Consider the following 18,116-nt stretch of genomic DNA (forward strand, 5'->3'; position numbering starts at 1 on the left):
CAAACGAACAAAATGCACAAATTACAAATGATGGACTATATCTTTAAATCTCGCAGGTGTTTTTTTTTATGTCAACTTGCATGCCCTATCCAAGTATGCAACATGCACAGTACCGGCTACATCCACAGTTAAAAGCTGTTCACGTCGGGCCGACCTGAAAATTACAACATCAAGTTAAGCCCAGCCCATTTTCTGGAAACGTTCTCCTGACGACTCATTTCTCGTGCAGAACTCTAAGAAATGGATGTCTCCCAAAAAACACTCTTCACTTGAAGCAACAACAGACAAAAATTCACACTGTCTTATGTTTGCTGAGGACCATACAAGCGTGGAAATGTGGATTCAATTTATCCTAACACCGTCAAGTGTACGCCAAGATTTCTCAATGCTTCTAAAAGCACTCTACTAACAGTTGACTTGAATGTCTAAATTTTCTCTGCTTTTGTGGCATTAACACGAAGCATGAACCATTCGTTGCTTCCATTTAATGAGCTGACTGGAGGGGTTGGTGTAGCAATTGCGCCGATCATAGCATCTGGTTCTCCACTGGGTGTAGCAGGGCCATGTGCTCCGCGCCTTTGATGTTGAGCTTGTGTGTGGTGTAGTAGTGGATCATGTGTGGGATTCCTGCAAACGGTTTACTGAACTCCCCCAGGACGTAGCCCTGGGAATAGCAGACGATCTTCATGTGCATGAAACCTTTAGCACTCCTGTAAGCAAAAACAGTCAAGAACAATCACTAGTTATAGAATGTTAATAACATCGGAGTCTTATATAGCGCACATATCTACCAACAATTAGGTACTCAAGGCGCTGGAAATTATGTCTATTATTAAAGAAAGGTAAATAAAGTTTATGAGAAATATGAGACCCATTATGTAGAACCTTATAATGGTTTACAAGGTACTGCGGTGCATATTGCAGCCACTGCCAGAAACACCGGGGCAAACCCCTTCTCTTAGTGATAAGTGTTACTGGGTTCTTTAACGTGCATTACACAACACACGGGACCTACGGCTTTACGTCCCATCCGAAGGACGAAGCAATAATGGTAAAGTGCCTTGCTCAAGAGCACAAGCATCATGTTCCCACGGTCAGGATTCGAACCCATGTACCACGGCACACGAGTCGAACACCGTAACCATTGGACCACAGCACCCCATGTTGACAGTACTGAGGCCAACAGGGGCATTACTTGTGAGAAGTATTATCCCCGGTTCAGACAGGCGTTCCAGAGTCACGCCGAATCAAATTAAAGTCAAGATTTGAATTAAATACACGAAAACTCCGACGTCTGAAACAATTAGGAGTGACTAGACGAGCTAGATGGCAAAGATCGATGGTAGGAGTCGTTCAGAATGACTCAAGAGCGACTTGGTTTCAGACGTCGCTTTAGTCATGAGCCAAACTCATTGTGAATGTTGCAAATGTATGTAAATATATGTAAATAAGTAGTGACTATACACCATATCCAACAATCCACCAATAGAAACTAACATTTGTGAATTTTTAGAGCGCACCATTTGTAACGGTGTGATAGCAGCATGAGGGCGGCCAAGAAGCAGAGGTTGAGTTTTCTTTTCCTCCTTTCGGCCATAATTCGGAATAGGATATGTCTGTTGACCTTTATAGGTCAGAAATTGCTCAGGAAATACAGTGTCAGATACAATGCCGGCCTGTTGCAAAGATCGTGTGCTCTTTGGTTGCACACAATCCCCAGTGTTTTAAGTTCGACTATCTGAAACCAGAAATCTATTTGGGCTTGACTCAGTTCACTCCTTATCTATTTGGTTCCGCGCCACTATGGAACACCAGTCTGAACCAGGGGTCACATATGTGACATATTTCATAAGATCATTGTACAACCACTGAAAAGACTCTGCAGAGTACATGTATATCACACATTTACATGTACCCTCTTTTATTATTCTCATAGACTTTCAAATATAAGAGTGCCGTGGCCTCATGGTCTGGAGCATTGAATTCATGGTCTGCAGGTAATTCTGCAGGTTGTGGGTTGGAGTCCAGCCTGCGGCTATGGTGCGTGTGCCCTTGGGCAAGGCACTTTGTCACTCATTGCTTCTCCCCACCCAGGAGTAAATGGGTACCTGTGAGGGCAGAGGTGGTTATTATGGTTTATTTTGCTTCGCGCCGAAAGGCAGCATCGAGCTGTATACTCCGACGGAGCGGAGATGGTATTTGGAATGTTTCATTGGCCCAATTAGCAGGGTAATAATGATGAAGCGCGTTGAAACCTTGTAGGTATAAAGCGCTATATAAGCACCACATCTTATTAATATTATTATAATTCCATGGTAACTTGTGTTACATTTAACAGGTTCATTTTGTCAACTCTGTGCTGTTATTCTCTGAATTCAAAGCATTTAGGGTGGATTTGTCTCACAGAAGTTATGCACTAAGGTTTTTATGGGTAACTCGCGTTACAAAAAAAAGGACATTATTACATTGTAATAATTGTTTTGAAAATTTCCTCCAACTGTGCACTGTTGGAAAAATCTTTTCAGTGTCCTTACACCATTAGGATGTAAGTCACTTGCAACCATAACAAGTAAGTTTTCAACTAATTTTGTGTTGAAACAGAAGTACATTTTCATTAAACTAAAAGATTAAACTAATCAGTTTATCTCTTAAAATCATACATAATCTGTGGGGGAGGTGTTATAATACAAATATTGACTGTTCTATCTCAGGGTGTAGTAAAACTATCCTCCCTCGGTGATCCATAGACATGTTCCATTTCCCTCGGAAATCAATATTTGTATAATATTTGTTTCCAATAATGACTTATTCTAAAATTATCTTTATTACTTTCTCTGATAGAATCAACATTGTTCTTAAAACAATACCATTGTACAACAAAACAATTTTGAGTTGTGATATGGTCCATGGTGTTTTTTTAACATCCTCTGGGGTACAATGGCAGCCCCAGGTGTGCAAAACACCATGAACCACATCATAACAAATCCTAAAATGGCCTAAATGTACTTAACGCAGAATTGTGTACTCACTTGAGTGATAGGGAATAATCTTTCTGTGCACTTTCACTCTGCCTGACCAGATAGCTGCATTCCTTGCACGGCTTCAAGAGCTTCTCTGCTTCTATTCTGGACAACTTGCCATGGTAGAAACTGTTGGGATTCAAACAAAGGAGAACATTATAACAGGGATGCCCGTGGCTTTTTGCACCAGGGCCGGAATACACCATACATAATCACAACACAATACTATTGATACTTTTTTGATTGACAACTAAGCTTGAAATACCAGCTTGCAAAAATCAAAAATAAAGCCCAGTGTACCCCTTTCCGATTTTACCGTTTCACCGGACCAGACACCAGACGGTCAGATTGGTCCAAAATTTCAGCGCACACCTCGGAACGAAGGCCCGATGATTCGGTGAACCGGTAAAATCAGAAAGGTGTGCACCGGGCTTAAGTAGTGTTGAGTGCACTGTCTGAGACTCTAGCTTTTCACTAAATCCCTAGCAAAATTTTACTGAGCTGCAAAACAGGAGATACTGCTAGGCAAACTTCTATGCTAAGCATGAATCAGCTGGGTACCAGTCTCAAACATAACACACTGCATGGGATGTTGGCCGGTGACCTGTTTTGCTGAGCAACTAACTTCTCTACTTAGCAGCTCCATGGAACTGGCCCCTGGTATTCAAGGCATATAGGATCATTTGCATTTTATGCATTTTGTTCGTTTCCAAGAACAACACCACTCAAAATCTACAGAAAAATGTTCAAAACCTTAAGTTTCAGCTTGGTGGATATTTATAAGATGGAATTTGCGTCGGGGTGATGTAAATCATTCTCAGGTTTTGCTCTTCATTGACGTATAGACACTGTATACTCCGTGTGTTACCACCCGAGTGAAAGTTGGAAAAAAATCACTTGGGTGGGACTCGAACCCATGACTGCCTGCTTTCTAGTGCAGACGTTTTACCACACAACCACCGAGCTTGCGGGATCGGTTGGCTGGTTCGAACGGTGAATATTACACTCTTTGAGAAAACAGTAAAAACCATGCATCTTTTGATCACGAAACACGATTTGGTCCGTACCACTTCTTTTTTTCATTCCTATGATCAGTCAATTGACTGATTGTTGGAAATTGCCAACATTTCTTGATTTCTTCTTTAATGACAGCAAGACAGATGGAATAATTTCACGGGGTGTTTAGTGCCAGTACCATCTTTAATCCAAGTAAGCCTTTTGATAATAATTGAGTAGGCTACTTTTGGGATCAAAGTAAATGATCCTATATGCCTTTAACCCACTCCACTCAGGAATAACCTTTGCTGATCTAGGCTCATGTTGGGATCGATCTTCTCTCCCTGCACTTCGTGCTTGCGTCTCAGCTCCAGCTTCAGGTCCTTGGCCATGTTGGAGGGTTTCTTTGGGGAGTTCCTTCTGGAGTTATCGGGCGTGGATGCTCCTGACCTAGACACAGCGTTCTTCTTCTCTTTCTCTGAGAGAGTTACCAAAATAAACTACAATGTAAGCTTTACCCTTCATTCTACTTTTTGTAGTTAATCTTCATGCACTTTGAAAAAAAAAATTGGCTAGCATGTTATGGAGATCAGGATAACACACTGAGGCCACGTCCAAACTACTAGACTACTGCTAGCAATTATACAAGCAGCCTATGGAAGCACGGATCCTCTACACCAGGATAAATGACTTACCCCAAATTTCTGGTAAGAGGCGTAGTATGGCATTTGCACGTGGTAAGTGCGTGTGCGCGAGACTTGGCATGCGACTGCAGTCTTTCAGTGGTCAAATTTCTGTCAGGACGGCATCTGTGGGCTATCATGGCGCGCGCACATTGTTCTACATGTTCTATGCATTGTTCTATGCGCAGACGCGGCATATCACGCATAAACCGGTAGACAAACCGTTCCATACATTTTGTACACAAGCTCAGGTGAGTCGTTTATCCTTGCGTAGAGGATCCGTGATGGAAGCAACTGAGACAACATCCCATAGACATGTGCGTTACTACTGCCAGCAACAGCCAATGGTGCATTCCAAACCCCGGACTTGTGATGAATGAACACGAAAACAGGGTTTCGAACGATGAAAACCAACACGCGAATGGTGTTTGCGAACAGGATTTTCACTCCCCAGTAATTGGGGAGAAGATGAAGAGCACCAAGAACAAAGATGGCAGACTTAAGCCCTACCAATAAATTTTGAAAAAATACCTGATCATAGAGTTGAGTGGTGTGGGTTTGTCTTTGCCAGTTGTTATAGCTGTTCTGGGATTTAAATTATTTTTGCAAGATCATTAGTTTCCCTTCTTTTCATTCGGCATTTTAATAATTATGGTGGCTGCCATCTTCAATTTTCGCCCAGCTCCACTCCACACGCACTTGGGCATTCGTAATCGGCAACCCGAAAACTCTGTTCGCAGGTCACTTGAGAACAGGGATGTGAATACACCCCAAGGTATAAGACTGTCACTGGCTTTCACCGACATAAATGGCGACCAGTATTCTACAATCTAGGCCTTATTTCATGACGCTAGAATCTTAGCTTTAAAACATATGTAAAAAAACTAGGTACCTACATTTAGAGCAGAAAATTCGGTAAGCATAGCGCATGGGTGAGGAACAACTTTGGGTTGGTGCACATTCTAGCAGCTAAGTATTCTGTGATTTACAGGGTTAGGGCAAAATTTCGCTGTTAGTGCTGTAAGCACAGAATGGTGATAACGGGTAAGGGCAGGATTCCACTGTTAGCAAAGCTGTGAAGTTTTCACCCTAATGCACAATATGGATTGTGATGTGAGTGTCTGACTCAGTATTTAGGGGTTTTTCTCCTCAGCAATAAAATAGGGTCTTCTGCCCAGCTTTGAGTGACATTTTCCTTCACTAGGTATCTTCTGTTCTTGGTTACATAGTAGTTGTAATGAAATCATCCGCAGAAATAAATGAACAGTACCTTTTTTTTTAATCAAAATGTAAGGAAATTAAAGCCTACCAGTATTTTTAAACTGACTTGTTTTAACGTAATCAAGTTACCTGTATCTCAATACAGATGGTTTGAGAAAGTACATTAATAACTGATTGTTACTGTATTGCAATAATTATGATTATAACACCTCACCCACAGATTCTTTGTCTTGATTGGCCGAGAGCGAGTGACATGATACTTTCTATTTTTGCTATCTTTCTGTGCACCGCCAAAAGTACTATACCCGTAGCAACCAAAGTACTATACCATTAGCAACCAAAGTACTTTTTTCACATTGCGGTATTTGTGTGCAAATGCATGCTGGTGTGCGCGTTGCGCGTTGCACGCAGCGCGTTTTGTTCCAGAGCGTGCCGCAGAGTTGGATTCAAACAATTTGCGAAGGGGTAGTTTGGAAGAGAGAAATACATTCTCCTCCAGTTTTGCATTGAAATTGAAGCAGAATCTGTGGGTGAAGTGTTATAAAACAAATATTGAATGCTTTATCTCGTGGTGAAGTAAAACTAGCCTCCCTCGGTGATCCATGGAGCATTCTATTTTCCCTCGGCGAATAGAATGTCCATGGATCACCTTGGGAGGCTAGTTTTACTACACCACTCGAAGCATTCAATATTTGTATATCAGTACATTTATAGCACAGGCATTGTCACAAACAAACTAGGAAAACTACAGACAAAGTTACACAATGTATGACAGTAGTTTACATTTTGATGAACCAGCTGTTGATGTCATGCAGCATGCATCCCTTTCTGGTTGTGAACATGCATCTACATGTACCTGTACTTTCCAGACAATTTGTCCAGAGTATAAGTATTAAACTTTCTCCATGCAATTCAAAAAACTTCCGAAACTTTTGCCCAAGCATCAACATCAATGAGCATTTCCATGGACAGTGGGTAGTACAAAGCAAACTTTTCCAAATGTCCAGCACCCGCCATACAAACGCCACGCTATGAGATATCATACGTGCTGCACTAAAACTCAATGACTTTCTGTGATTTTTTGCATGCTGCTCGCTGCACGTTATCAACAGAGGGCGCCCCGAATGCAAACCATGGTCACTACGTCTCTCTACCCCCACCTGTCAAGACCTGCGACATTTGCCTATTCTTCTGTATCCATTCCCAGGGCTGGTCATAATCGTCCTGTGGCCGGGTATCGCTCTCGGGACTACTCCGGCCAATCCCGCCCAGGTGGGCGACATCCGACTTACTCCGCGACCGGTTAAACTCACCGCCTGGAGACTCTGGCGGTAGCCGGGGCAGAGGGTGGGACCGCCACTCCCAGGGGTTGTCATACTCGCCCTGCGGCCTCATGTCGTTCTGCGGCGTCTGGTCTGGGGCTGGGGACAGCATGGGACCATCCGTGCCGTTCTCCTCAGGATCTCTAGCGGCGGCTTTCTCCTGCCCCGTATTGATGGTCATCTCCTCCCAGTGTTGGGATTCCTCAGGAGTCTCACCTGCCGACGTCCTCCGCGTGATCTCACTGACGTCTGGCGGCTCCTCGTACTGGTGCTGGAGCTGTTTCTTGGAGTTGGTAGGAGGTTGCTTTTTAATATCTGGAAAAAAAACAGGGCAGAAGCTGCTTATTAAACATACGATACCTAGCCTCATTGGCATGATGGAAAACTGAAGTTGATATGGAGTGACACCTGCGGTAAGAACTGGTTGTCTAAAAATGACCACTGTACATGTAAATGTACATGTACAAGGCGCGAGGAACATTAATTTGCCATGCACACTTGTAGTACTACCAAATGGGTCATTCTATCAAGGGTCCCTTTTCCCCGTGTCCCTGTTACATGATCTATATGATTTCATAATTCTGCATGCACTCCTCAATGTATTTTCCATCCAAAAGCTATTATGACGCAAATGACCTACACAACAATTCAAAATTAGTTCAAAGTCTTTTTTAATGACACTTGAAAGGCAAATTACATATTTCAGAGGTAACGAGGACAGGGAAAAGGTCACAATTCTGACCCTAAATTCATTGAACGACGAAAATACAATGTAGGCTCACCTTTATGCACATGACTGTTATACTACATGTTTCTAGAACTAAGTAAACTTTTCTGTGTAACCTTATCTTGCTACTTCCTTTTTTCTAAATAATTTCTACCTTCACTTCTTTGTCTTTTTGTTTGTACAAAGAGTACGTTATTTTTTTTAATCTTGGAATGAAAACAAGTATGGAGATTAAACCCCGCTTGAACAATAGGATGTGGAGAATATAAAGGACAAGTGAAAGAAACAGACAGACTCAAGCTGAAACTGAAAGAAACTGAAATCATGTGGTCACAAAAAAATGAGAAATAACAAATTTGCCATTGTGAATAGGAATTCCCCATATGTACTGTACAGTAGTGTACCGATATGTACATGAGAAACTGATACATCCTGTTACAGCTAAGGCAAGAACTTTTAACAATCACTCACCGGCAACAATAGGGTGTCAAGACCCCAGATATATGGAAGTCTTTTTAATGCCAACAGGAAGTGATGAATTCACACCCCAATAAACTAGAGGATCAACAAGTGAGCCTTTTCATGTACATGTGCACACGAACCCTACTAACTGGTATACTTTCAAGTCTGTAATAAACCTTATTATTAAACGGTACATACATGTGCATAAGATCATTTGCTTTTTGCGCATTTAATTTTTATTTAAAACAACAGTTGCATAAGTTAGCAAAGATCCAAAAGCAACAAGATGTTATTAAGTGTTATTGATTTACCCAGATGTATTTTTTTCCCCATTATTATCACTGAGAGTGGCAAATACATGTGGGCTAAAAACAATGATGAAAGATTTCATAATCTTTTTTAATTTCTCCAGTTGTTCAATTATATTTGGGGAATCTCTTTTACAAACTGTTTACACTGTGAACACTTCACCAGGGAGAACAACACATTTCATGTTATATCCAATGAAAAGGTGGGGAAAAAACACTGAAGTAGTGAATAAAACAGACATTTTTTGGGATGTTAGATGTGCCGGTGTGACCCCCATTGGCCACTGATTAAACAGACACATATGCATGCATGCAGCTCATTAACTACACGATTCTTAACATGCATGTATACAAGTATATAAATTGGAATAAAACATCTGCAAAGCCAATGAAAATTTGATCGCAGGTCAAACATACATTTTCCACATACACGTATGTTAGGTGCACAACTGAACTCACAATTATGTACTGATTTTACATTGGGTCATTCTACAAATTTTGGGTCCGCTAATCCACTTTATCCAGGGTCTGCTAATCCACTTTATCAAGGGTCCGCTAATCCACCTTCTGTGTTATATCTGAAATACATGTGCATGTATGACTTTTGTAAATTCTGAATTTTACAAATTCTTAATTCCTATCCAACAAATAACAAATTAGTTTGAAGTCATATTTGATGAAACTTAAACAGCAACTTGAAAAGTACAGAAGTAACTGTTCTCAAAGTTTGTACAGACCACTTGCATATTGAGCCACATTCAGTTGCTGCACACACTGCTAAGGTTCTTTGTTTTCATGCAGGAGGATGCAATATGCACACAATGCTTCAGAAACTCTTTTATATCTTCATCAACATGTTGGAATTTTGAATTCGAGAAATATCTTGCTTGGCAATGCACTCGGTTGTGTAACAGCATGCAAATATGCACACATATACAGTACGTGTACATGACAAGGATCTACATATACATGTACATGGGTCTTTCTATAAATTTTGAGGGTTCAGCAATATGCAACATTTTTCCAGTCTAATGTTACATTGGTACTTTGTACTTTTCAATTCAAGTGCCATCAAGAATGACTGTAAACATGTTTTATCTGTTGGGCAGGTAATTTGCTATTAATAAATCACTCCTGGATCAGACTTATATACAAATTAAAAGAAGTCAGATGTAACAAGCAAAGGACAAAGTCAGACCCCAAATTTATAGAATGATCCAAATATGGGTACATGTACACACCACGTGACAATATTTCTAATATGGCAGATAGGTGATGGGATTGTGCCTTTGATGATACAAGCATGGCATTTGACACACAGTCAGAGCATGCATGGAGCTAAAAGTATGTCATGAGACAGATATTTGGTGACAAGGCCTTTGCAGATTTGTCCTTCGAAAAATTAAAGGTAGAATAATAAGCAATGGCAGCCATTTTGAAAACTTTGAAAATTGCTTGTTATTCTACCTATATTTTTTCAAAGGACAAATCTACAATTGCCCTATAACCAAATATCTCTCTCATGACATACCCTGACCATGTGCCAAATGCCATGCTTGTATCATCAAAGGCACAATTCCCCCAAATATTTCCCCTATCTGCAGTGCCCCACTATAAGTTACAGTACATGCAGCATCATGTTAAAAAAAAGGACTTGAAAAGTCAATTCTCCTGAACAGCAGACTGGAGCCAAACAGACACAAAAGCTCCTAAATGAAATGGGAAGCGGATGCCTGTGTGGTTTCCTGTTGACTTGCATGATGGTTGTATAGTCAACTAAACTACAACCACAATCCTACACATCAAGGACACAACGCAAAACATGCAGCAACAACTGACCATTACACTGTGTGATTGGCCAATGCATTATGCTTGGGCAATTCTTAACAATTTTTTTTTTTAAATCTATTTGGATTAATCATGAAGTCATGATCCTGTTTGGAGTTGATTGCAAAATCCCTTCCCCCCCCTCCCAAAAAAAAGCATTAATGAAGATAAACGTCCAATATATCTTTGTAAGAAGTGAATCATTAATGATGCATACATGCTTGTGGTCTGCATGAAAATGACAAGGTTTCAGTTAGCGGGACATATGTAGCACTTGCTGTTACAACCTGTACAGGTGTCATGAAATGTTATCCTAATGAGCAATAGCGGTTGGTTTCGACATGACTGTGGAATGCCGACACAGGTCATGAATACATGTGAGACTCAGGTTGGGATCTGCAAACCATATTTTCAGTCGTTACTTGGTTTCGTGAGGGCAAAAATGGATTTAAGGCAATCTGCGATTGAAATTTGCAAACATGAAAATAGTGAGAGACTCCTTTGGGCACTTGTAATTTTGTATGTTTCATGTCAAGATCATTGAATAGTGTGAAGTATGATAACTGCAAGCAGTTTGCTGCCACTTGATGACAATGTTGATTGCAAATGTGCTAGGTGCCCCATGTAAATAGCAGAATGAAATATGCATATATGCAATTAAAGTATTACATGTCATTTGGTTACAAAGGCATCTGCCATGTGCAAAATACAAATGCATGCATAAATTATGCGACCATCTTGATATGGAATACGCATGATGCAGACTGCTTGGTACATGTACAAACATGTACAAGAAATAAGGATCATGCATCATATCTAAGCAATTACCATCCAAACCATTCAGGTGTAAACTGCACGGCATGCAATATTTCACCTCCACGCTCATTAATATATGCATATCACATGCAAATTTTGAAAGTACATGATATATGCCAACCAGAGGCCAATCTTAAGAAGCTGCAGTTGGCAGAAAAGCTGTGCTACATTTACAGTGTAACTACGGCAAAAAGTTCAACCTTCATTTTGATTTCAAGGCCCCACCTTGCAAAAACTACACAGTGCTTCTTTCAGAGGACAATATTTGTTCATTATTCATCATGAGATTCTGCTTCAAGACTTGTATGCTCTTTGTTGTGCCTACTGCTTAACCTTCACTCCCTACTGTCTTTTACTAAGTAATGGACCAAGTCCACCAAAATCCATTAATCACACTGCTTCCCATGCATGCTTAGCTTTTGGCCTCCAGGCCCAAGTCCATCATATTCCATCAATATTTAGTCAAACCAGGCCTGCAGGACCAAGTCCCCCAAAATCCACCAAAATGATGGGGTGGATTTTGATGGAGTTGGGGAGGTTAGGGTTAATTTCTCCACAAAGTTAGCCACAGTGCTACTTCAGCAGAATATCCTGCGCTCCGTAGCGGGCATGAAATTGTCTTTTCTTGCTTTATTCACAATTTGAGACACCTAGCAGCTGTCTATCAAGAGCTTCCGATCATTGAAGTTAAGCTGTTCCTTTCAGCACTGCAGATTACCCATGACCACTTTCATGTTGCACGCTAACCAATTTCATGGTGCCACTAAACACAAGATGTTTTTGCAAATTGAAGCAAACTTTGTCTGTTTTTCGCTGGGACTGTAAGCAGTCAGTTCAGCAAAGAGAACTTTCTTACAACATGAAATTTTACTTTTAAGAGAGCAACAGCGATGGCTTTGTCTATGGCTTTGGCTATGGTTTTGGCTTCACCTCTGGCTCCAGAATCCTTAGCCAACTTGAATCTTTATAACAAGTGGCATTACTCTGAGCTTTGACATCATATGTGGTGCTTATATAGCACTTTCATACCAAAAGTCTCAAAGCGCTTCACAATTATTATCCCATGTTCATCAGGCAATGAGACCAGTTTTTGCAGCAGCTCGAGATCAGCGCATTCTGGTCTCTACCCTTCACAATCACAGGTACCCATTTATACCTCTGGGTGGAGAGAGGCAATTGCAGTCAAGTGTCTTGCCCAAGAAAACAAGCCCCATGTTCCCCATCAGGATTCGAACCCACGTACCATATGGCACATGAGTCGAACACAAGAACCATTCAAGTACAGCACTTAATCAGAAAACTGGAATGACATTTGAGAAAGAGCCCCCCCCAAAAAAAAAAAAAAGTGAGGAGCAAAAGACCAGAGGCTGGGAGTCTGAAACCAAAGCTGGAGCCAAATCTGAAGAATGATTGCTATGGGATGTATAAATGGGATGCATTTTGGGTCATTCTATAAATCTAGTGTCAGAAGTGTGACATTTTCCCTGTTCCTGTTACCTTGGTACTTTGTAATTTGCTATTCATTAAGAATTACTTTTTTTTTATATGTTGGGTAGGGAGTTTGCCATTCACAATCACTCTTGGGGGAAGACTGCATTAAGGAGTGCATGGGACTTATATATGTCAGATGTGCATGTAACAGGGACAGGAAAAAGTGGACCCCAAATTTATAAAATGACCCATGTAGCTATAGGGTGAATGCTAATTTACATCCTCAACATGTTGGCATGCACCTAATATTTTCCAAGAGACATGACATGCAATCCCAGAGCCCGATACTTACGTTTGATCACATCATACGGTAAAGAATAGTCATCCTCCGGGATGGCCATTCGATTAGGGTCCCATCCTTCCTCCGTGATATGATGCTTCGTTTCTACGGCAACGCATTAGTGTGCAAGCAAGGAAGATGAACAACGCAAGAAGTGAGAAGTTAGATGTCAGTACAGTCAGTTGGGCCACTTAATAAGAAACTGAGTGAATGGGTTAATGATTGGCAGGGCCTCTTCAATCCCGATCTAAATACTTCAATCCCGAAGACACATTTGACTGCCGCATCTGAGACCTTTCAAATGGCAGTCAAATTTAAAACCGGTTCAACATGAGGAGGACAAGGGTTGTTCGCCATCCAAATCCCTTCATCCCTTTTAGGAATCGCATTGGCGTACTGTACTTTCCTCGTCTTCCACCAATGTGACCCGGGTTCGAATCCCGCCTGGGCCAATACGTGGATTTGGTTTTCAGTCCATACCTGATTTTGTGGGTTTTCCCTAAAATATAATTCTGGGGTTTTCCTCCCACCACTAAAACTGTAAATGTGTAATTTCCGTCCACATCTTCTACCGAGGGACCCCACTGGAAATAAGTCAATATTATTTTTCAGAGAAGTCATTTCATTTTCTTTTATTAACATAGTCATTTGTTCCATCTTACAAAGAAAACATCTGCTTTAGTTTTGATCAATCATGTGAGGGAACATTCCAGTTTTTTTTTAAATTCCAGCAGAATCAGGCAACAAGATTGGAAATCATAACAGAGCAATATTTGATATAACATGCAGAAAAGAGACACAATTTCAATTCAGAACTTGAGTCTAAAAACTAGACAGTTTCTGTGTCAGAGTGTCAAACAAGAATTAAGCCTGCTCTTATATTGTTGAGACTAATCTCAGATCAAATACAACAAAGTCCCAAGTTGATTGAATCCGTTTTTTCTAAACCGTCTGGGAATTATTCATCGAACATTCCCAACTTGACTTTATTTTGAGAGTGTGTCTCACGCAACTTACTTTTGACTAGATCATAGGGCAAGCTATAATCATCGTCTGCGTAGGGCTGGTTTGGGATTGGGCCATCGTCTGGCAAGAAGCCAGATCGCATCTCTTGAGAAGGCAAGGCAATATCCATGAGGCAAGGCAAGGTCCATGAGGAAATGGGGAGCAGAGATTAGTTGATGAACAGGTCAGTGATGGTTAACAGCAAACAGCATTGATATTAATGGCAAACAAATTAATCTGGTGTTACATGTACAAAATACGTAGCGGGGTGCTTTCTAAGCAGAGACAGTTTAAAGACCATCTTGCTTACATGTAGCACTTTTTTTTAACAATCCTACTTGTAGAAGAATAAGGAGGAATTTCAGTGGAAAAATTGCACTGCAGACATTGATAAGTAGCTACTGAAATGTTGCATACATAAACAAATGTGTGAAAGGTGGAGATGCAGAAGCAGAGCTGTAACTATGGCAAAGATTCTAAGAAAGATTAGTTGCTAAGGACAAGTTGTAATGAAAATGACAAGGAGGATTTCAGCAAGGCAATAAGGTGTTTTAAATTGCTTCAATGTTATAACATGTTAAATGCAAAAGGACAAGAATAGTCGAAGACGTGTGTTTTGAAGTCTTTTATTGTTAAGCAAAGAAAATTCCCCAAAATAAAAATGAAGACAATCATCTCCACGTGTGCCTTGTACTTTTTTGCATGTGCACCCTTCACGTGCCAAAAATACGCCACTGGTGCTCAAAAATAGCAATGGAAACTAAGTAATTGGTTAATCACCAAGAGGGAATCCTTGACACACATGTAGAGCTATATTAACGCACCGGTGGTAAGGGCCCCAATAATCAATTTCCTGATCTGGTTGTCGAAACTAAACCGACAAATTGACGGTAAGGTGACAGCGCGCCTGATGGAGAACTGTCAACTTACGTTTGACAATTTCGTAGGGGACCGAGTAGTCGTCCTCAGCGAAGGGTCTGTTGGGGTTGGGCCCCTCGGTTCGGGGCGGGAGAATGCCGCTCTCGAGGGCCGCTTTCAGGACATCTTTGGGATCACAGTAGTCATCCAAAACAATGGGCTGCAGAAAGGATAGAACACAAACAAATGGATATAAATGTAATTTAATTTAATCTTGCTGAGAATTTTAAAGTGACATCTGACAGTGGAATTGTCTAAGTGTTAACTCAGTAACACTCACTACTAAAATAAAATTCAGTGTTGATGGACTTTAAAATGTATTTTGAAATGAAGGGAGGAGCTTCAACAAATACATTGTATTTGAGTGGCCTGAAATTTCAAATTTGCAATGGACATTTTTACTATGAAATTCGTAATCTTTCTAGGCTACAAACATTCGGGTCATTTTTCTCTCAATATCTCCAGGATTTGCCACTTTTTTCTTTTAAAAGCCCCTCTTAATCACCATTATAGGCATTAGTTTCCGACCTAAGTGGGTTTTTTGGGGCACAAAACTCAAAACTGCCACAGCCTGTGATTCAGCCCACGGTTCAGCCCGGTGCAATTCAACAGCACAATTCAACCTTAAACATTGTGGATGGTACCCCAAAGCTCACAGTTAATATTTGTTCATGCGTGTGGAAAGGAGCCCAGCTGATTTCCTTTGACTCATGCGCACAGGACGAAAGCAAATTTTTCAGTATTTAGTCCAAGCCCAAAAAAAACCACTTAGGCAAGAAAGTAATGCATGTAAAGTACCGTATAATGCCGATTTTAAGATTTATGGGGCTTTTCTACTGAAAAAGTGACAAATCTTGGAGAAATTAAGATAAAATGACCTGAATGTTTGTACCCTGTACCTTTTCAATGGCCCGCTATCACTTTTTGCAGCCAGGCCCATTTATGTGTATGCATGCATAATTTTGAAAAAGGCCCATATGTTTAACTTCACTTACAATAAAAAGTTGTCAATAAAACTCAATATCACATTGTATATTTTCAATGAGCTTATTTCTATGCATTGTTGTACATGTCCTTTGTGTACAAGTCAAAGGGTTTGTGGCAGTCACATGTAATACATAGGAAGTAATTACTGACACCGTCAATACTAGAAATAACAGGCCGAGCATTTCCTTGTACAGCTAGCCATAGCCCCAAGCATTTGAGTCCATGTAACATCCTGTGCCTGTCTCTTCTCACTACTGTCTCATAATGATGCCAGTGCAATGATAGAAACCTCCTGAAAATCATGCCTGCATTACGTACATGTACATCAACCTTCCATTATCCTTCAACTGGTACAGGACTTTGCCCATCACTACTGGGCCCAATTTCACGGCGCTGCTAAGCACAAAAATTTGCTTAGCACAAAAATAGTCAGGCTTATAAAGCAGGTTACCAGTCAAAACTCCACGTGATGTATATTGCTCGTGATTAGTATTCAGCTGTTGTTTGCTTAGCATGAAAATCACATGGAGTTTTGGCTAGTAACCTGCTTTTATAAGCCAGACTTTTTTTGAGCTAAGCAAGTTTTTGTGCTTAGCAGCGGGGTGAAATTGGGCCCAGGTCTCAAAATCAGACATCAGGACCAAGAATGATGATTTGTCTCCATAAGTGCTACATAAATGTACAGTACTTTGAAAGGCAAAAGTGCACACAGCACATATTATGAAAAAATGTACATAAAGTATACAGTTTAATACTCTTTCTATCGATGCTCCTGTCTCAAGGTTTGTGTGAATGCAGATATTGTAAGGGAAGGCTTTCCAGTCATGAAATTTCCCTGGACAACAAAACATGATTAATTCTTGATGTTCATTAAAGGGAATGTACATCATTGGCTTTTGCTGTTATTTTTCAAAAATGAACTATTTGAGGGGTTAGTATAATAGATCAAATATTTTTACACTGACATGTTTGAAGTTTTGTGTTAGAAGATGCTGGAAAAGCCAAGAAAAACAAAAACGTTCAAGTAGTCTGGTTCCCTGACTCCACTAAGGATGAAATGGATCAATTTATAGATGCCGGAAAATTGTTAGGTCAGGGAACAAGTCTAGCTGGCCTGCACCCGTTCATGAACATGTAACCAATAGCAAACAAAATGTTGACTGAACAAAATGGTAAATTTGGAGCAGTAGTTGAAAAATAGTTAGGTTTTTCCAATGGTGGTCGGCCGACCACCGTTGGAAATTGATACAAAAATACCATTTTCTTGAAAATGACTTCACACCAAGTGCCATAATTTTACAGGATGCTTTAGACTGTCATTAACCAACATCCTAGTGAGGTATTTCGTAAAAACTTGGTAGTTTTATTTGTCGATGTTTGCAAATGTTGTATATATATATTCCCTTTAAAGCAACTGGGGATGGGGAGATGTCTCAACATGTATATTGTGCCCACCCCCTTTTATTAGCAATCGTGTACCGGTTGTTACAGCCTCTCTTTAGTTGATCAAATTAGAGTCAGGGGTGTTTTTTCATCATTCACAACTGACCTTTTTAACCTAAAGAAGAACTCTCTCAATTCTAACAAACCCCTTTTATTTTTTTTGTAATTTGAACATTTTTGGGGGTAGAAATTGCAATTTTCGTCAGTGGTTTACGGTTGGTGCCATGCAATTCAGCGTGGTATTGCGCATGAACTCACAGTACATCGCGGTTATCGCCATCTTTAATTTCTTGTTGCGTTTTGTCGTTAAAAAACAAGGCGCGCATGCATCCTATTGGTCAAAGGAGCCCAGAGTCAGTGCGTACTCCCCGAGCGCGCCTCACGCGAGCCTTGTGCCACTCAGAAAATGGCTGCCACCGGATCTGTAGATACACCGTTGGAACAAAAGCACACACCTCAAAGATGGCTCCAGTGCAAAGGGTCTATTATGTGAACATGAATGTGTACACAACTACACGGATGTTTATTTAAAAACTGTTGTGCAAATGGATAGATCTCTTTATTTTTATGTACGTGAGAACCTCTTTCATACTGAGTCCAACAGGGCAAT

General features: G+C 40.6%; 1 protein-coding gene across 3 annotated transcripts in view; it reads right to left on the reverse strand.

The window, feature by feature from the left end:
- The window catches only part of LOC119745378 (SH2 domain-containing adapter protein B-like), a 34,439-nt gene continuing 16,323 nt past the window's right edge, over window positions 1-18,116 (reverse strand). The window contains exons 2-8 of one of the 3 annotated variants that reach the window (XM_038221692.1): window positions 15,089-15,236; window positions 14,171-14,263; window positions 13,166-13,258; window positions 7,234-7,557; window positions 4,320-4,494; window positions 3,030-3,149; window positions 1-710 (exon numbers count right to left, since the gene is read on the reverse strand). In XM_038221692.1, the coding sequence (XP_038077620.1) occupies window positions 527-710; window positions 3,030-3,149; window positions 4,320-4,494; window positions 7,234-7,557; window positions 13,166-13,258; window positions 14,171-14,263; window positions 15,089-15,236 (1,137 nt within the window). In that variant the 3' untranslated portion in view covers window positions 1-526. Of the gene's footprint in view, window positions 711-3,029; window positions 3,150-4,319; window positions 4,495-7,080; window positions 7,558-13,165; window positions 13,259-14,170; window positions 14,264-15,088; window positions 15,237-18,116 lie in introns of all 3 variants that reach the window. The other 2 variants (XM_038221691.1, XM_038221693.1) reach the window with 2 other exon arrangements.

The sequence above is a fragment of the Patiria miniata genome, unplaced genomic scaffold (genome assembly GCF_015706575.1).
Source record: "Patiria miniata isolate m_02_andy unplaced genomic scaffold, ASM1570657v1 HiC_scaffold_7, whole genome shotgun sequence".
Classification (NCBI taxonomy): Eukaryota; Metazoa; Echinodermata; class Asteroidea; order Valvatida; family Asterinidae; genus Patiria; species Patiria miniata.